The sequence below is a fragment of the Anser brachyrhynchus genome (assembly GCF_964034855.1).
Source record: "Anser brachyrhynchus genome assembly, chromosome: 24".
Classification (NCBI taxonomy): domain Eukaryota; kingdom Metazoa; phylum Chordata; class Aves; order Anseriformes; family Anatidae; genus Anser; species Anser brachyrhynchus.
Genome location: NC_137717.1, coordinates 1,703,386 through 1,723,619, shown reverse-complemented (window position 1 = coordinate 1,723,619; position 20,234 = coordinate 1,703,386). Strand labels below are relative to the sequence as shown.

Sequence of the window (20,234 nt, the reverse complement as noted above, 5' to 3'; positions counted from 1 at the left end):
GAGCAGCCTCTTTTCTCTTTTCCTGAGCATCTTCACAGTTCTTATACAGCAGCTTTTTGACCTTGAAAGATGGGTTTGTGTGTGAATAAAGAAGTACAGTTCTGTGCCTAAGGCCCATGCTGGCCCTATCCTGAGGTTATGTTGAATTCAAATCAGCCTGGTCCATAAAATTCTTTCGTTTTTGCAAATCCTTTGACTCACAAAGCAAGAGCTGTTTAAGTAAGAGGCAATTAGTACTTACCAAATACATTATGAAATTATACCTAACTTACTAACAAGTTTCAGTATCAGTTTTATTGCCACACTTCTTCCTAACTGCAAGAGGAAAATTACAGCTAATGGAGCTATATAAAGTCAAGACCAAAAATCTGCTTAATAGAAGAACAGAGTATTGTTTATAGAGTACGTTTAAATAGTTCTACATCCTAAAACATGTAAGTTTTAGTGTACCTTTTAAGTGTAATGCAATCATAAAGCTTGTTGCTAGTGCTGAAATGGTTATGCCTATGAGACTTATTGACGCACAGATTTAAGGACCTGTTGGAAGGAATGCGCTCAGGAGGACAATATGCCATCAAATTTTTAGTGGAGAGTTCCTGGGCAGGGGGAACCAACCTAATCGTTTTGCTGCAATTGTGGGTAAAGAGAGAACGTATTTGCACCAGGAAGAGGATACAAAGCGTACGGTTTGTGGGTTTAGGTTTTTCCATGTCTGCACTGCAAGACTGGATGTTTTTGGAACAAGTGTTCAGCTGGTACAAATTGGTGTGACAGCATTGATTTTCAATTAAGCTGTGTCAGTCTTCACCAGCTGAGGATCTGGCTCATTAATGTTCATGAAGATTACTTCTAAATCTTCTATGTCTCAACTGCAGCCACGTTTATCCTTTTAAACAGACATTCCCTCATAATAGCGAGCAATGCTTTTGGACTTCCAGTGCTTGTCAGAAGAAATCTGTACTAAGCTCCACTTCGCTGGAAAAGTCTTTTCTTTTTCACGACTATAGCGAGCTGATTGATGCTGCAATTTAGTGCTTGACTTGTGAGAAGGCTTACAGCCTCCTGGGGCCCTGGATCTTCTCCCTTTTCTTTAATCTGAGGCAACCTCTTCTGAGAATACCTTCCCTTAGGGCAGGCTGCTGTTTCCGCAGCCATCATAATGGTTCCCTGAAAGTCCCCAGGTCAACCCCTTACAGCGGTTGTCCATAAATAATTACTTCCGATAATGTTTTCAAAGGTTCTTGAGAAATTTAGGGTTCATTTAACAGGATTCAGACTCCTATATTGATTAGGTACTTTTGAAAATCTCAGCTGTAATCCTTCTGCAGTTATATTCCCCAATGGACCGAAAATATTTGGTTTTCCTCACAGGGGAGATGCGAGGAAAAATGTGTTTGTCACTGATGAGCTTGAGGTTATTACAAGCAATAGCATAAAATAAAATCAATAATATAAAGTTCTGTGGTAAGGGAAGTAATAAACCATGAAAAAGCAGAACAAAAACAGATTTTAATCTTGCATTTAACTTTTTATATAGTTTTAATATACAGTAACAGTAAGTTCAAATTAAGCCCACATTTTCAGACACAAAAAGACACTAACAGTGTTTGGATTTCTGTAGGAATTGGGTTAGTCTGGGTAGAGCTGACTAAGGTCTATGTTCTGAACAACCAGCGTGCTGCAGGCAGGGGATGATTAAACAATATTTAGTGTTGAGATGCTGACTAAGTGTTTGGCTCTGGAGAGCTTAGCTTTGGAGCTCAGACTTAGCCCCATGCTGCTAAGAGGCTTAGAAGCTCTGCCGAGCTGAAGTCTGAAGATTTCCGCTGCCGACCTTCCTGGTTTTAATCAGATCGGTACCGCCCGGGGCGTTCGGCCAGATGAACTCGCTGGGTTTCCACGTTTGTTTCTCTGTGTGCGTTATACTTAAATACAGAACTCTGTATGGATGCCAGCAGATAAAGCTGCACATAAAGGTGTTCATACACATGTATGTGTGTCAGATCAAGAGCAAACGATAACCTCTCCATTTGCCTAATCCCGGGAGACTTAGGGGAAAATGCACGCATCTCAGACTGGTTCTGCTGCCTCTGTTCAGTCAGCTTTGAAGCTTGGGCCGTGCTCCCTGGCTTGCAGCACGGTCCCTTCCTGCCGAAATGCCCTCGGGTCACACCGAGAAGCCCAGATAACCAACCCACTTCTTTTCTTTCTGCTATTCTGCAAGAAAACTCTGCTGCTCTGTGAAAAAAATGTGAGTGTTCCTCTGCCAGCCCTATGGCAATGCCTCCTTTGCTCGTCCCGTTGCTATTTGAGCCATCAGGTCTCAAACATGACCACACGTGGACGTTCAGCTATCCCAGTGGCAGGAGCTGCGGAGGCCCTGGGCAGATACGCTGCCCCTGTGCTCATGAGCACCAAGGCCGCCTTCTTTCCTTCCTTGCTTCCTGCTTAGTAGTGCCTGCAGGTATTTTTCATTGATCATGTGTCTTTTTCTTAGGTTCTACGTTGCCTGACATCCCCCTCAATAGTCTTGGTGTTGAAGTCTGTCAGTAAATGCAGTGTTTGTTTCCTGCTCTGCTTTTCGGTGAAATGTACTGACTCATGTCATCAAACACGCCTGCTGCAAAACTGCTGAGCCAACAGACGTGAAGGCTTTTAGCTTACGGTGTGTTGACCTGATCTGTTCTCCGGGGCACCTTACTTGTACGCGCATCTCATCTAAACATGAGCGGGAGAGATTTGATGTCATGCCCCAGGGCTTTAATGAGCCTGGTAGATTCAGTTCCTGCATTCGCCCTTCAACAGTGGCTTAGATGGGAGGGACATGCCAAAAAAAGGGGATTTCTTCTTGCTTTATCCCTTCTTCTTCATCTCGTTTCCTCATTGCTGGAATCGACTAGAAAAACTAGACAATAGGAACTCCCTTGTCGTGGCTCATTAAGGATACATACCTAACACTATTAACTTTCATTAGTTTAAGCAAAGATAATATATGTGTGAAATTGTGTGTGTAAGACTAAGTGTATTCTTAAGGGTCTTTCTGACTAGAGCTAATATTTGTGTGATTTCTTCAGGTATGGCTTCTAAGTGCTCACAAATCCCACATGTTATGGATATATTTTCCGGAGAGTGGGATTTTGCTCATTTGGTGTTTGCTTGCAGTTCTGAAATCCGCAGTTTCCTGTAGAGCTGAGTCAGGAAGGAACAGAAGTTGCGTGTAGCCCCAGGAAAACAGCAGCCTAAATTTTGGGTGCCAGCAGTGGTTCTGTGCAGCTCTGTAAAGGAACAGAGACGGTGAGCGTTTGCTCTCCCCAAAGCAGGTCTGTGCCCACACAATCCGAGGGACTTGCTCTTCCTCAGCGCTCTGGAAGCGGGGGCTGCCTCCTCTGCGCTGAGCACAGGGACCCGATTTCCCCACCCACCACCAGGAGACAAACAGCACAAATAGCTGGTGACAAATTTCTGGCGAAACGTTTTCTGTTAGAAAATGCTGTTTTGTCAAAAACTTACCTGCGTGATATAATATTTGATGGAGAAGTTTTGAAAGATTCATTTCAACTTGTTTCATTTAAATAATGTCAAAACACTTGATTTTGATGTTCTTGTTTAGTTTTGACTATTATTATTCTAATGTGGAAGTGATTTTACTTAAACATTCTTCAGGTGAAATGTTTCAATCTTGTTGAAGTAACATGTTTTGATATTTCTGAATCACTCATTTTTGGAATTTCTGCTCTGCTAAATATCTCATGAATTTTAATATGTATCAAAAGACGTGTAGGAACCAGAGGATTTTCTCAGGACAAAAATTCCATTCTATGACTTCTGTAACGTAATAAGATGTGTTAGCTTTGTTTGAATGCTGCTAACAATTAGATCACATGCATGGTGGAAAACATGAGCTCTAATTCCTCGTTTCTCTCCCATTCTTAAGCCTGTGATTTCACACTCTAGAGATGTTCCACTTGGGTTCACGCGGTGTGACAGAAAAGGACTGCACAAGCTCGAAAGTGGGGGGAGCCCTAGGAGGGAGGAGAGCATTCAGTCAGTACCTCGAGAGCATCTGTGTTACCTTTATTCTTTTTCAGCAGAGGGTCAAAAGAGTTACTTATTTTCATTGCTTGGCTGCGTTTTTTCTGAGTGCCTGGTAGCCCGAGCATGTCCTGATTTTACAAAGGCAAAGAATATGCTGAACACTCGTAGCTCGTGCTGCTTTCTGCAGTAGCTAGAGCTGCTTGGCACATCTGTTGGTGGGGTTCCTGTGGCCACTTCCAGAGCTGCAGATAGGTACGCAGTGAAGGTGTACAGCCCTGCGGTGAAATCTTAGCCCTGGGGGAATCCTGATGGCCAAACTGCCCTTTGGGGCGTTAGGAGGACAGGGCTCTCCCTCTCTGGAGCCTGGCGTAGGCAGCCAGGGATGTCACGGCTGTTTTTAAAGAGCTTTGTTGCTTCTCAGTGGAAGTCTCTGCACATGGAGGTGCGTTTGTCCCAGTAGCCCAAGAAATGCTGGCACTTCTGTTCCCACAGTGCAGGGTACAGAGAAGACTTAAAGCTGATTGCTCACCCTGGCCCTTAACGCTTAGAGCATTGTTTTAAGAGATGGCTGGAGTGATGTTTGTTAGCGTCCATCGCACTCTGGCCAAATAGCAGCAACCAGAGTGGTGTCAGGACACGTAACTTGAAAGGTTTTTCCCAGATACAAAGCGGAGAGACCCCTTCCCTGCATCTCGGAGCCCCCACTGTCGCAGGCTTCAGAACAGGCAGCAACTGGACGAAAGGCACCCTGCAGGACAGCTTGCCATGAGTAAGACTTGCTAGTATCGTGTTCCAAGGTGCGAGAAAGAATGACATGACAAAAAATAATTTTTTAAGGGCTGTTGGCTTCTAGCCGGAAAAGTTATCAGCTCCCTGTGTCTCTGTCAGGTCACAATGATGCGTATTTAAAATATGCATTCCACCCTTTGATCTTGTTACTGTTTCTTGAGTCTTGAAGCTCAGTTTTCTTTCTGTGATTTACATCGTCTCTTTTTTGTAGAGCGATGTAAGTTCAGTTCTACTTTGCAATATGAACTGTTTTGTTTTTGTCCCTCATGCGCAAGTACAAATCTTCAACATACAGATTTTCAAAGCCTGCAGGAAGAGGCATAAATCCTGGCAAACTGTTTTCACTGACAGGCAAAAAAAAAAAAAAACAAAACCATATTTCATGAAAACTTTTCTATTAATATTAATTTATGTTAAATTATTTTGGGAATGCTTCATTACCTGGCAGTGACTTTTTAGTTCAAGATGCATAGAGCAGTAGCAGAAGCTAGGTGCCTTTTCGTGACTTCTATTCATAATACACCTGTATCTAAGTTGCCTGAAGTCAGCATAATAATGAGGTGGTGCTTGTTATTCAAACCAAATTGGAATATTAGATGGAGTAATGCAAATCTCGGATTATACGATTTTCTTCTGTAAAGAAAATGTCACAAAAGAAGTTTCCAATTTGGTGTAAGAAATTGAAATCGGGGAGAAAAGACAGCAAAGCTGATCACAGATGATGGGGATAAAAAACTAGAGAAGGCTGGAAGACGAGATGAATGTGAAGCAGATGAATACTGTGGGAGCACTAAGAAGGCTGTAAAGGAATGAAGTTTTGTAGCTAGTAGTGATACAGTGCAGGGGACCCTTTTGAAATGAAATTGTATGGAGCAGCAGATAACAGAAAATTGTGTCTACGATTTACTTGAAGTCAAAATACATGCACAGCAAGAGATTAACTGCGTGTTTTCATGCAAGAAGGTGTCAGCTGTCGCCTTCAGGACCACACGTGGAAATGAAAACGGTAGTAAGGGAGGGAGAGAGCAAACACAGCAATCCAGCAAACACATTGTGCCCATATCCGCGTGGCTGGAGGAATCCAAGGTTCGCTCACGCTAGGTGACACGATGGTGTGTCTGTTTTAAACCACATCCCTGAAGCAAATGCAGAACTGGATCTCCTTGGATATCCCTCTTTTTCATTAGGCTATGATTACTTTAAGGATGAGGGAGCAGCTAGGAGAGGCTGTTAGGAGGGAAGGCCTTCCAGAGTCACAGCACTGAAATTCGTGTTATCTCGGGTCCCGATGTGCTCGGCACCGCTGCTGCCCCGCGTGCTGCAGGGGCACAGGCGCTCTCCTGGGGCTGTGATGGCTCTGCCAGAGCTGTGGGTCGACAGCACCGCGCCAGCTCCATGTCAGAGCCTGCCCCCAGCAATATCTGTTTTACTTTCTTTCAGAGATCGACCAAGGGAGCTGTGGTGATCCTGGGATCCCGGCCTACGGCAGAAGAGAAGGATCCACGTTCCGCCACGGGGACAGTTTGAAGTTTGAGTGCCAGCCTGCCTTTGAGTTGAAGGGACAGAAAACAATTACCTGCCAAAAGAGTAGCCAGTGGTCTGCTCAGAAACCAGTCTGTGTTTGTAAGTCAGTGAGGAGATGGCTCTAAAATATTTTCTCTGTGTGCTGAGGTGGTCACATAGTATGGCTGTGTGCTGTGCTCAGATAGCTGAAGCCGTGGGGAGCGTTTGGTTTGGTTCTCAGCAGCAGGGGAAGTGCGAGGGGAACAGCATCCAAATCCAGATGTGGCCCCATGCTGGCACCGCGTGCCCTCTGCTCTGCCCATCTGCCCTCCTGGCTTTTGGGTTCACGTTAATTCTGCAGAGCAAGTAGGATTTTTTGTATCCAAGATGGGGCATCAACAACAACAACAAAATTTAAACCTATTGAATTTGATTCTGTTTTCAGCTGTTTCATTTTCTTTCATTACCTGACAGTATTCAGGCTCCCTGCTGCTGGGCCTCAATTTTTAATTTGTTGTATGAGTTCTCAGCAGGAATAGGATATTCTGCTCCCAGTGGTGACTGAAGATAAAATTTTCTATAATGGGGATTTTCTAACTGGATATAAATGGGGAGTTATGTGCTCAGTTGCCGTTGGGTTTTAATGGTCTCACTGCCCTTTGAAGATGCAGTGGGCAGTCTGTGTTATTATATTGATCGAACCTTCATTCAGAAAGTGTTGTATTTGAGCATTACTAAAACTCACAAAAGCGTCTATATTTTCTGCAACTGGTGACAAACAAACTCTTCTTTCTGTTCCATCTCTACTTAGTTAGCTATGCTAAATTCTGTGTCTTTGAACAAATACTGTGCTCTAGTGGAGTGAGACTGAACCTACAAAAAAAACAACAGTTGAGTGACAGAGGACAAATATGAGGAAAAAGGATAGAGAGTTAACAAATGGTAACTGTGTATTCACTATACAGATAAATACATACACTGCTGTTAGATACTCCAGTATAAAATGGTCATTTATGGCATGACAGAACTTGATCCGCGCCAAAGGCGTTATGCAGCTGATGGGGGGTGCGCTGGGTGGGTCAAACCCTGTGGCTTTAGAGTTGAATCTGGGCTCTCCAGGAGTTGCAGGGGAAGCAGGGGCTTTAGCATCCCTACACTGGCATTTTATGGGAGAAGGTGGAAATCTATTTTCAAGTAAGTGCCTTTCTTTTCGAACTGAGATTTAATCTCTGAGCATTTGTGTATGTATGTGTGGAGAAAAGAAGCAATTATCTCTGAGTTTTGCCTTTTCCAGTTGCAATGACTTTCTACCTACTTGGTTTTCTCTATAAGCAAATCAGCTAAAGATGCTAATGAGGAAAATGTAGTTTCCCTGGTTATATTTGAAGTGGGAAGCATTAGACCATTTCTGTGCTTAGCTTCAGAAGTTTTTTCTCATTTCCCAGAAGATGAATTCATAAAAACAGCTGATGGTTTGGTTGAGGTTCTTGCTGACAGTTTGCAGGGAGACTAAACCTGTTGTTTGCGGCTGTTATCAGGTGATTTTTTCACAGTAGTAGAGCAGAGGCTTTCCAGCAAAGTTAGACTATTTTTTTTGTAGGTAGATAGTGAACAGGACCATCAAATCAAGCTCCAGTCTTCCAACAATCAGCAGTCCATGCAATGTGTAGCACAGGCAGGAATTTTTTATTTAAAATAATGCCGTTATATGCTGTTTTCTGAGATCCTCCAGTTTTGGATACTTATGAGCCAGCAAGTCAGCAGGTAGGTAGTGGAAAAAGTGTTTCATAACCTTCTTACACCTTCACTCCCCTGCCTTCAGGTTTGATTATTCTAGACAGCATCATATTAGTGTGCGTGAATCAGAAGAGGTGACGTGACAAAATGTGTAACCTGGCGTGAAATGTGTAGTGGGATTAGTGACAACTCTCTGTAAATGCTGGGAGACCATTAAATGTATTGGGTATCAGGCGGGAAAATAAGGTAACCTGATTTATGTGCTGCTAGTGGGAATATGCAAACAATTTGGTGCTTCTGATACTGGCTGCAAATGCATGACAAATGCAGAAGGAGATTAAACAGTGTGCTACGGTGCATCCTGCTGTCTTAAGCAAATGATTTATGAGCAGACAGAATTTATTGTGGAGAACTCATTTCCTGGGGCTTCGATGACAAAGCAACACAAACTATTTAAGTCATACATCTGCTTATTGCAATGGATTCTTAATTTGTGACTGTGCCTTCATGATAACAGAGCTACCATCTTCATCCTCCTCGTTGTCATTGCATCCCAGCAATTGTTCAGGGCGAGCACGTAGGTCACTGGAGAAACTTTGCAAGACTTCTTGATGTGTGTTCTCAGCTAAAGCCCTCCTAAGCAAGGTATCCTCGGCCTTGCTCTATTTGTTTAGGTTATTGCTGATGATCTGAGATATTTAAAACAACTGCTCGGAGCCTGAGAACCTCTAGTACTGTAACTGGATGGGTAACTGTGGCACAGTCATCTGTCTGTGTGTATGCTCTGAACTTGGTGTCTGCTTCCACGCTGTGTGGTTGTCTGGGTATCTGTGATGAGTGCATACTGAAGACCTCTTTCTGTCTTTTCTGCCACACCTTGTAGTGCTCAGACCATGTTTGTAGTTACTATCCTTCCCTGACTTTGCATTTTCAAAGTTACAGGACTGTGATACCTGTCAGAGGCTAAGGCAGCTCTCATAACCCGATATAACCCAAGCCATTGCTTTCTTTCAGAGCCACATTTGGTTTTCTTGAAGTCTCGAAGGACAGCAAAATGGGCTTAAGAGGTGTCAGGTGGATAAATGCTACCTAAGGGAAACCATTGTGCTACTTAGATAAAGTTTGTGCTCTGATGGGAGGAACTTGTAAGAGGTATAATATTCGACCTGAAGTCTACAGTTACCTGTGGCTGAGGAGATTATTAAGTTTACAAATGGGGAACCAGCCCATAATTACAGCTATCACGGGGAGCTGGTGAGTTGTTCAGATATTGCAGTGAAAGTGATGATAAATGTCCGGACAGATGTAGTCGGGGAGCAGGGCATTTCAGTAGTGCTATAACTTCCAAGCATATGGTTGGAATTACTGTTTAAACATGCTCATATATAGCAGGGAAAAACACATTATCTGAATTTTATGTGAAATACAGCAGTGGAAAGCCCTGTAACGAAACACTTTATATGGCCAAAACCTGTTTCCTTGCTAAGGAAAGGAAGGGCTGACATCCCCACTGCAGGAGGACAGCGCTCAGGGGGCTTCTGCAGCTGCTCAGTAAATCAAGGAAGGAGGTTCCCAGCTGTCCCTCTCCAGCACCTCCCCATCCCTGCAGCCCTCTTCCCACGGATCTGGGACCTACAACTCCCAAGGTTTCAGCCCTGCACCTTTAGCTGAATGGTTCCTTGCGCCAAACAATACTGTTGTCTCGTGATAGGTATTTATGGCATAAACTGCTATAGGATATATGTCCTTTGTAGCCACCTCAGTGAATAAAGGCAAAGTTTTTGCCTTCTCCTAACTATCCTCTGTCAGTTGCTCTGGGAGAGTAATTTCTGAAAACAACTTAACTTCCTGATACGAGTTTAATTGATTAATCCCAGACTTGTTTTCTGGACCCGTCAAGTGTTTTAGAGTTAAATAACACTTAGAGAAATAAAACAGTGCCTAGATTCTGATCACAGCGCATTGTGGAAACCTGGGGGTGGAGGTTTCTGTGCTGAACTGAGGGGTATTTGTTTGGCATTGATTGACTGGAACTCCACAAAGGCTGGTGATAAATAAGGGCACGTGCTTGCGTGTGTGTGTGCGTGTATGTTCAAATGGAGGGGCCATAATCTGAGTTGTGCTGTCTCAGGGTATTTTGGAATCCTCCAGAGACTTGGTCCATTGTTCAGACTCTCATTACAGGGTACTCCACTAGTTTATGGAGGGGTTTATGTGGTCATTAACTTTATTTGTATTACAGCCCTGCTTAAAGCAGAAGTCATGCATAGTGCTCCTTTGCACAGAGGCAGAAGGCATGTCCCAAAGCACTTCCAATTGAAATTACATTAATTTGTGTGTTTTCTCCTCTGGCTTTAGAGCAGATGTTATGCTTCTTTCCCTTCTTGTTCACTTGGAAACCTCAGCCACAGCCCTTTTCTCCTCACCGAGCTGCTCACAGTTGCTGGGGCTTGCAGTGACCCCGCTATCAGCATGCCTGCTGGTGCTGGAGGTCTGCGGTGCCTTGTTGAGAGCCATGCATTCACCCTGTCCCCACTGAGCACCAACACGATCCTTCGTTGTTGAGAGTTGTCTCCGAGTTCCCTGCACTAGCAGTTTGGCAGAGCTCAGGATCCCCTGTCCTTGCACACAGAAGTACAGCACTAACACAGTCATCTTCAGAGGCAATGGGATTTTCCGCATTTTTCCAGTCTTTCTAAACATCTGATTTTCTTTAACAGCAGTATAAAACCTAACTCCTCCTTACTAGTAATTACTTCTTTTGTTAATCCCATATTTGCATGCTATACCTGCTGAATAATCTTAGCTCCTCTTTGCAAAGAGTGCAGATCTTAGTTTTGAGCTGAGTAGCTAGCCTGTTGTGCACCCTGTCTGGTACTAACATTCGGGATTTGTAGCCAGCAGTGCAAATGCAGTAGATGTTTTCCCAGCAATGTGCTGAACAGAACCATGTAATTCTGTATCTCTTGACAAGTTTTTCATTTAGTTCAAAATTAAATTGTTAGTTGGTCATTATTCCCGTTCCCTTTCCCTATATTCTTGCAGATGCAGATGTTTCCAGTGGAATTTGAAGAAATACAGGAACTGTATTAATTTATAATTACAAGCTGTTTTGTGGTTGTTGTTGTTGGTTGGTTTTTTTGTTGGTTTGTTTTTTCAGTTGATGCTTTTTATGAAGGACCCTGATAGAAAGTTCCTGAAATTATGGCAGAGGGATGCTCTAATCATCTCTGCCAAGCAAACTGGAATAGGGAATGGGTAGGCAACCTTCCCCTACCACAACACGTTCACCCTCACTTCAGCAAAGCAGCCGGTCACGTTCTGGGCTTACGCAGCTGGAAGCCTGCCCAGGAAAGGGCTTGTAGTCTGCTGAGGCCACTTCCAGGGCTGAGGTGGCTTGTGCATTTGTGCAAGAGATGTCAGGTCCTTCAGGACCTGGTAACGCCTTCTGCTCACCGTTGACCCGAGTTGAGTTCAAAGCAGCAAATCAGTGGTGAAATGCTCCTTATCTCCAGCCTGTTCCCCTGAGCCACTGAGACCCTTTCTTTATCCAGCAGTAGGTGAAGCAAATTAAATGAAGGCAGGATTACCATGATCTCTGTATACATGTGGGATTTGTAGCTTTTGTTAAGAACCTTGTTTCACGTTTGCAGCCATGTAAGACCATTCCGTTCTCAAAATTAAGCAGGGCATTTTCCCTTGAAGTCCTAGTTCTGCTCTGCAGTTCCCGTTTATCAGAGCGTTGAGATGTGAATGTTTGCTTAAGGAGACATACATGTTTAAGTGCTGTGCTGGGCAGGAATGCATTTAATCACAGTGAATTACATACTGATTGCACCCCACACTCCCCAGCCATGGTGTAGCCTATATGAGAATTTTCTTTTTGTTTTCCTTTTCTGTGACTTTAACCTGGGGGCTGCTATTTTTCTGCCTTGCAAGTTGTGCCAGATAAGCTGCATGTCTTCCAGCACGACACTGCTCAGTTCAGTTGCTCTGTTTCCCTTGTGTCGATACTGAAGGGAAGCTGAGGTCCACCTGGGTCGGCCTGGAGCCTGCTTTCTCCTCACTTGGTCGCTGAGTTCTGCCCAGGTACTTGTGCAGTCAGCCTACTTCAGTGAGAAAGATGCAGGAAAACCAGAAGATAAAAGGTGGGGTTGCCACATTGGGACGGAGGTGTTCCAGCAGACACGGGCAGCTCTCACAGCTGCAGCAGGGATGCTCTGGCTGCAGAGAGCCCGCACGTGGTGAGTGCCGGCGTCAGGCCCCTGGCAGAAGCGTCAGGCCCCGGCGCTGAGCACGCAGGCACCAGCGGTGCCCCCGGCTGCGCTCTCAGCGCCGATCAGGAGGTTGCACGTTACTGGGCTGTCTCCATGCTTGTTATTTTACTGCTTGAATCAGTTGAATTGTTACCCTGATAGGGTTTCATGCTGGTGTAAATGAACTGTCCTGTGCCAAGGCATCTGTCCATATTCCTGGCTGCCGTGGCTCAGCACGATGCATTGACTCTGTTCATGTGAGGCTGAATCTGAAGTGCTGCTTGCTGATTTTATCAGGCAAGGAGGCCATTTCTATCTCCTTCCTTTTTTTCTATACCCAGAAAACAGGAATGGGGCGTGGATTAAATTTGGTCTGCAGAGAAGTTTCCTTATGCCTGACTTGCTTTATGTTAATATCAGTGTTCGATCAAGCTGCAGTGGGACATTTCTGATTTGCAGGCGGAGGTGATGTGTGCAAGTTTATCTTTGAGGCTCTTTCTACTGCTGCCCACAGCCAGTGCTTCACGTGTGGCTGAACCTGCCTGCACACCCTCTGCTGCACCTAATCGCAGCTGCTGTCACCCCTCTTGCAGTCGCGTGCTTGTGGGAGCCTCGCACTTGTTGTTTTACAGCAGTCAGCCTTCAGCACCAGATGTGCAGAGAAATGGGACTTCTGGAGAGAGAGAGACTCAAGTCCTGGCCTGTTGCACAAGCAGCTTCCAGCCTGCAGAAGACAAATGTGTAGCAACAGTTGTCTGGCAGCTTCTAGTGCTGCAGCAGAGGAAGGATCCTCTGCTAAACTGTGAAGGAGCAAAAAGAAAAAGGTGCATAACAGGACCGCTACCAGCACTCCTAGTGCTAGACTGCTTCGAGGGTTTTGCCAAAAAGTGCCAATTCAGCTTCATCTTCTTGTGGACACCACCACTGATTCCCAACTGAGACTGCAGGTCTGAACTGCAGTGAGGGGGAGAGTTCCTCTAAAATAATCAGGGGCATACAAGAAAGATCTCGTCGTCATGCAGAAGCCTTGGAGCACCTCCTGAATAACAGATGGCTGCAGAAACCCTGGCAGACAAGCAGCCCAACACTGCTGTAGTGGGATCAGCATCTTCCAGTAAGTTTTAAGAAGCTTACGTTATTCCTGGTAACCCAGTCACTGCTCCCGTTTTGAGTGGGTAGGAATGAAACTTGCTTTGGTATTGTAGCTCGCTTCCACATTCACAGAGGCTTCTATTCAGCCTATGTTAAGTTCACGGATGATACTTTCCTTAAATTTATGAAACCCCACCCATTTTCTTTCCTTTTCTTTAACATACCTGCTCTCCCGCCCCCGGTCAGCCACATGCTGGCAGTGACAGCTACTCCGTCAGAGTGAGCTGAAGAGTTTGTTGCTCTGTAATGCAAAAATGTTCTCCCGGTTAATGTTTGCTCCAGACTATTCTCTCACCTCCCACTTGCCCTGCTGGTGCCTCAGGGTTTAAGAAGGAAAACGCATTGTGATGCAGATATGTTTACTGAAAGAGCAGATACAGAAAGAGGAAAATACGAAATGTAAAGTACTTTGCTTCGCAGCTGGAGCCAGTGCCCTGAGCTTCCAGCTCTGTTAGCTATTTGGGACATATGGTTCCCAGAGTGAGGCGTCAGTTATTAACCAGGCTCCTGCTGAGGTCCTGTTTTTCCAGTCCATCACCAAGCTATGCCTAGAGGAGGAATTTACTTAAAAATGGAAAATAAGGCAGAAAGTATGTTACCGTCTTCAAGCTCCATCCCAAGTGGTCAGAGGCTGTGGGAATGATATCCAAAAGCTGAGAGAGAAGTCGCGATTTTTTGTTGTTTCCATGGAGACTGAACTTAATACAGTGATTCCCTGATTTGTTTTCAGCTCCTGAATCTGGTGCCTTTCCTGTTCCCACCCGCCGCAGGTGTGCGCTATCCCCAGGATCCACCCTGGATTCTCATGTGCAGGATGAGCAGAGATGAGGTGTCTGGGGCCATCGGGTGTGCCTCGAAGCAGAAGCGCGATGATCTGAGGAGGCAGGATCTTTGGAAGGCAAAGAGAAGCAAGCTGTGCTTACACTGACCAGACAAATGCAGAAATTGCTCCAGGCTGAAAGCACAGAAACAAGCAGCTGTGCTGGAGAATAATTGTCGGATAGCTTCTGTGTTCGGCTCAGCCATGAGCATTGCGCACAGGGAGCATGGAGCAGCGTCCTCTCGCCACAGCCATGTGTCCCACTTGGCTTTCTAAGACAAGAAAGAAGGAGCTGTTCCTCCCCTGTCTTTCTACCCTAAATGAAGGCAGAATATTGATGATGTTTGTGATGACTTGAATAAACATCTTTTACTCGTCTGTTAATGACGTGGGCCTCATTGGCTTTCTCAGGTAGTCTACTGTTTCTACTAGGTTTTGCTGTGACTTATTCTGCTGTATTTAATAAAGGCGTTTTTCTAATTGCTTTTGCATTACTTCATCAGTAATAATTGATAAAGGTCAGTACAAATTTGAACCTCTGCTATGCACATAATGAAATGTCCTCTCGTAAGGTATAAGAATAACCATAATAAATATTAATTTAACTCTCTTAGCTCAAGGCCTCGGAGTCACAGATATTCCTAATTCAGCGGTCCTGACGGACGGGCTGCAGGCAGCAGGGCTGCCCTCTGTCTGTCTGCTGGTTGAGATGACTGCTCGCTCCTTGGGGGCACTTCGCTCCTGCCTGTCTCGGATGCACAAAACAGCATGAGACAGGTAATGCTCAGCTGTCTTCCACCTTTCCTGGGTACTATCATCTTTGTTCTGATAGCACATTTCACTGTCCTTGACGTGTTGTTAAACAGCTGCTGCTTCAATCTGAGCGTCCGGCAAAGCGCTTCTGATAAAGCAGGAGGCTTGGAGTGGGATCACAGCGCCTGCTCTGTCCAGAGCAGCCCCAGACAAAAAATAAAAACAACTCTCAAACTGAAGAAAAACCTCTCTTGCTTAAAAAAATAAATCTAGGAAATCTTCATCTTGCAGACATGATAGCGAACCTGGTGCATCAGTTGTCGCTTCCCGGGGTGGACGTGCCCCTGACCTGCCAGCAGGATGGTGACCCTCGGGGAGGCAAAGCCGAGTGCCCCCCATGGGGAGCTCATATGCTGGTGTCCTGCCACAGCTGTGGCCTCCATCCTGCAGCCCACGACTTGGCTGTCTCCTACGCTTTTATTTTGTTTCATGGAAAATCAAAGTTATAGTTCCCTGCAGTGCAGACTTTGGGGGGTTTGGGCTGTTATTTAATCTGTCATTTTAAATTATCTAACAAAGGTTAATTTCATATTCTTCCCTCACTCTGCTTTTCTCTCTTTTGTCAGCAAGTTCTTTGTTGTTGTTATTTCCTGAAGTGAGCCACCAGCACTGGGCCATAATAGCTGTGCCAGCAACCGTACCTCTCTGTTGCTGGCTATGTAACGCTGTAGGTCTTGTGTGAATGCTAATTTACCTCTTTGGATCTGAAAAACTATAGGAGATACGTAGCACCTGTGCGGAGTTCCTACTGCTAAGATGTTTCTCTGTGTGTGAATGCGTTTATTTTCAATAAGGATTCGTAGGCAGATTATACTGAGTTTACGCTGACAGAATTATTTGACAGCATCCCTTGATACTTCAGCAACTAGTAAAGAACCTAAATCCTGAGGATATTTTGCAGTTTTTCTCTTTAATCTGTTCTCTTTGTTGCTGAGAGCAGGAAATGGATTGTGTAGCTCTTAGCCTTGATAACGTCATGGTAACGTCCGTCCTATTTGATTTGAAGCCATTAAGCGTTGAAGGAAGATGGAGGGGAAATAATGGAGGGAGGGTGAGCATTGAACCAAATAATTGTATAAATGCCAAACTAAAACCAGTCTTATTCTCTGTGTGATGTCCTTTTGCCATGAATTAGTGAGATCTATGTTCTAAGTAATGGATTTTACCCCAAGGGTGCTTGGTGGGGAAGATGATGAGTAAAGCATACATACGTAAAGTATCAAAAACATTGAATAGGTACCACTTGAAATGCAGCCTTGCTTTCCCAAATTAATGGACCTTGTCAGCTGAAATACAGTATATATTGAAAACTCTTGAGAGCTAAAATTTGTTTCTTATGCACTCTTCCCCACAACTTCATTTTAAGACTGCTTTTAATTATTTCCATGGGAATGGCAGTCCAGTTTGATCCCTCGTTTTGGTGCCGTGCTGGCCCAGCAGAAGTCAGTGATTTATTTGCAATGGGAAGGGGAGGAGCTGCCCCTACACCTGAACTGCAGGTTGCAGCTAGCCAGTGCTTGCTTTGAGGTTTCCAAGCTCCTGGCACTTGGGGAGGACCAGGAAGGGTCTGGGGCTCTTCCTCGTGCTGTGCAGCAAAGTTGCCACCAAAACAGCAGCCTTCATTTTTCAGTGCTCCTTTTGGCACAGGTGGAAACAGCTGCCCACGGAGATGGACAAAGGTAAAACTTCTCAAAGGAGTTGTCAGTTTATTGCCAGATCGTATAAATATTTAATCCAGGATGGGAATAGTCTGAAGGCGAGGAATTCAGAGTGCACTGAGGCTGCCTGGGTGCAGCTGCATCTGTTGGGGAGCATGGATGAAAATTGTATTTAGCAAATTGAAAGGTGTATTCAGATAATATCTATAAAGCAGAGGCTTTCAAGCAACTCGGAGAAATCTGTACTGCACTCAAAAGCGCATCTGCAGTTCATGCAGTACACTAAAATGTTTGGGTACAGGTAGCAGAGGAGCCTGGAGCTCAGCATGGGCTAACAGCTGTGTCGATTCAGATCCTCAGGTCCTGTAGGTTGTGCTGAGTTGTGGCTGCAATGGAAGATGTTCCTTCTAAAGCTAACTTTTTTATTTTGTACTGGCTGCAGTTACATATTGGATTCTCTTGCAGGATTTCTCATGGGGATATGCAGGAGAATTCACCTGCAAAATACTGAATCCCCACCTGGCTGAGTGACATTTTCTTCCTGCAGAAAAAGAAAGCCATATTCCATCATGCATGGCACAAAGCCTGTACAAACGTGTGGGGCAGCATTGTGCTAGACTGGAGAATTGCAAGTCAGCCAAAAGCAGGGACTGGAGACCACTTTGAAGCAACTTCTTCCCCATGCAAATAAATCACTGACATCCAGCAGTGAATGGAGCACTGAGCCCTTCCTTTCTTTAATTGTTTCTGAGAAGCCAAGCAATTGGGGATTTGCAGGAATCACCCAGCTCAAGGGACAAGGAGGGGGGGAAACATGACAGCAGCTTGTAGGAGCACTGTGCTGCATGATTGATGGTGATTTCTCGTTGCAGTTTCCTGCTTTTTCAACTTCACCACCCCGTCCGGGATTGTGCTGTCACCAAATTACCCTGAAGAATATGGAAGCAGCTTGCACTGTGTTTGGTTAATTATAGCTAAACCAGAGAGCCGAATTCACTTGGCTTTCAATGATTTTGATGTGGAGCCTCAGTTTGATTTCCTAGCCGTGAAGGATGGTGGGACTGCTGAGTCGCCGGTGCTGGGGACCTTCTCAGGAAACCAGATCCCTTCCTCTCTGACCAGCAGCGGTCACGTAGCCAGGCTGGAGTTCCAGACTGACCACTCCATGGAGAAGAGAGGCTTCAACATAACCTTCACTAGTAAGAGATCAATCCTTCCTTCTTGTTTTCATTTTAAGCTCTAAATTCTTGTCGGGTACCTGTTGGCAAGAGTGATCTTAGTGAAGTCATTGCAAATCCAGAGTGAGTCTGAAAATTGGGGATTACATCTGATTTGCAGTTGGGTAATAGAGGATTGGCTTTCAAGCCTGGAGTTGCATGCAAATGTTCTTTCTGGCCATGTAGTTTAGCGTTACCTAGCGGTGCAAGAAACAGTTTGGCCTCGGATTATCTGTCTACGGAGCATCCAGGGGTTTTGTTTCCCCATCAGTCCCCAGCTTGCTGCGGGCTTTGGCTTCCCTCTTTGTGTCTGCATTCTGCTCGCTGAGGTGAGACGATGCTTTGTGGACAGCCTGATGCAGCTGTAAGATCTCAGATAGCTGTGTTCATCAGTCAATACTACCGTCGTTTGCTGACTCCTGTAGGTATGTAGGACTTTAAACACCAAAGGAAACATGTTGCAAAGTCTTATAATGCAAAGCATTGAAACTTCAATGGATATATTTGGCTTCACGTAAGTCCAGTCTTCAAATCTTAAATGAATGCTACGGTAATTTTATCCTCGTATTGTCCTGTAATTTTCTAAAGAGCATTATTAAACCTATTCAGCAGAACTGATAAATGACTTTGTTATAATAGCCTTTAGTGGCACAGCTAAATTAATAGCCTTTCTAGCTATGATTGCAAATCCTCTATTTAAAAAAAAGATAAAAATCGGAGTTCTTAAGAAATCATTTGCCACACTACGGCAAGCTCATCAGATGATGTATCGTGTGTGGCAGTATCTCATACCTAAGATTGAGTCCTTGATGCTGTTGAGTTAGGAGATAGCTCATATAGAAAGCCAGTGGTGCAGTAGGCATTTCTGAATGCTTCATGCCTATCCTGGGAGTTGTGGCCTCGTATGAAGCCATTTTAAAGCTAAATTATTATTATTTTTTACTGTTGTAAATGACTCTTAAGTGTACGAGTTAATCTATTCTGACTGTTTGAACTGCCAAAAGGGAGCTCCTGACTCTTTATCCGACACCTTGCCGTTCATTTCATTTAGGTCTGAGGCAGGAGACAACACATTGCTACAAGATCCAAGAGCACAAGGAACAGATTCAGCCTGTGTTTTCCCCTTTAGCAGTGTATAGTAACAAGTTATTGTACCAGTAAGGATGCTTTGTAGGAAATCCAGAACTCTTCTGAGTTTGGTCAAGTGCATTAAGGAACCTAAAAGCATGTGGGTATAATTAAACTGGAGGCTTTAATCTTTTATATGCTGTTCATCTCGGAAGACCACCTCCTAGCATGTGAAGATGTAGTACATAATTATGCACTTAATGGGAAATTAAGGCTGTAGACTTATTTTCTGATTGGTTGGCTGGCCTAGTTTTTAACTGCATGGAAAGGGCAGTCCTTTAAGGAGAGCTATGTATCTGTTCAATTCCATATTTGACTTTGGAACACCTAGAAAGGTAATTGCTTTGTGTCCTTCGTTTTATCCTAGTAATGATGATAAGTAAGGTTGGGGACTATATGGCAGTCAATCACAGAACATGCTTTTCTCATTAATGGTTAGCTTATGTCCTTCTATCTAGATGCATGAACCGTGGTGTTTTTGGAGTTGTTTTTTTTAATCTGACTGTATTTTGTATTTGTGTTTTTCCATATGTGAACGACTGCTAAGATTGGTTTGGTTAGCAGCTTAGACAAGAGGTTGTAACATGATTTCTGCCATGGGCTGACTTGTCTGTGTGGAACTCAGTGGCCTTGCTGGGATGATAGTGGGTCAAATTCAAGTTCGAGCTGGTTTGTCTTCCCTGTGAGAAGGGTAGGCTGACCGGGGGCAAGATTGTGTGTTAGTTGCCATCATAGAAAGGATGTGAAAATGTAGTTTAATTCTTAACCTTGTGGTCTGCCTGATTATTATATTAGAGTTAAGGGAAACAAATCCTTTATTGTCCTCTTCTCGTTCCCTTTTAGCATTTAGGCATAACGAGTGCCCTGACCCTGGCGTGCCTGTGAACGGAAAGCGATTTGGTGACAGCCTCCAGCTTGGCAGCTCTGTGTCGTTCCTTTGCGATGAGGGCTTCATTAGGACCCATGGCTCAGAAACCATCACCTGCATCTTGAAGGAAGGAAACGTGGTCTGGAACAATGCAGTGCTCAGATGTGAAGGTAAATTTTAGTGTCTTTCCTACTAGTCTGCTTGTGCACCCAGGACAGAGAATCATCCCCTAACATTTGCAGCCTTTGGGGAAAAGGG

General features: G+C 44.5%; 1 protein-coding gene across 24 annotated transcripts in view; it reads left to right on the top strand.

The window, feature by feature from the left end:
• The window catches only part of CSMD2 (CUB and Sushi multiple domains 2), a 337,680-nt gene that overhangs the window by 194,190 nt on the left and 123,256 nt on the right, over positions 1-20,234 (top strand). For 23 of the 24 annotated variants that reach the window (XR_013941772.1, XM_080566779.1, XM_080566782.1 and 20 more), the window contains 3 exons: positions 6,265-6,447; positions 17,636-17,962; positions 19,952-20,146. Coding sequence is in view for 23 of the 24 variants with exons in the window: in XM_080566779.1 (XP_080422905.1) it covers positions 6,265-6,447; positions 17,636-17,962; positions 19,952-20,146 (705 nt within the window). In the remaining variant the exon portion in view is untranslated. The remainder of the gene's footprint in view (positions 1-6,264; positions 6,448-17,635; positions 17,963-19,951; positions 20,147-20,234) is intronic. The other variant, XM_080566790.1, reaches the window with a different exon arrangement.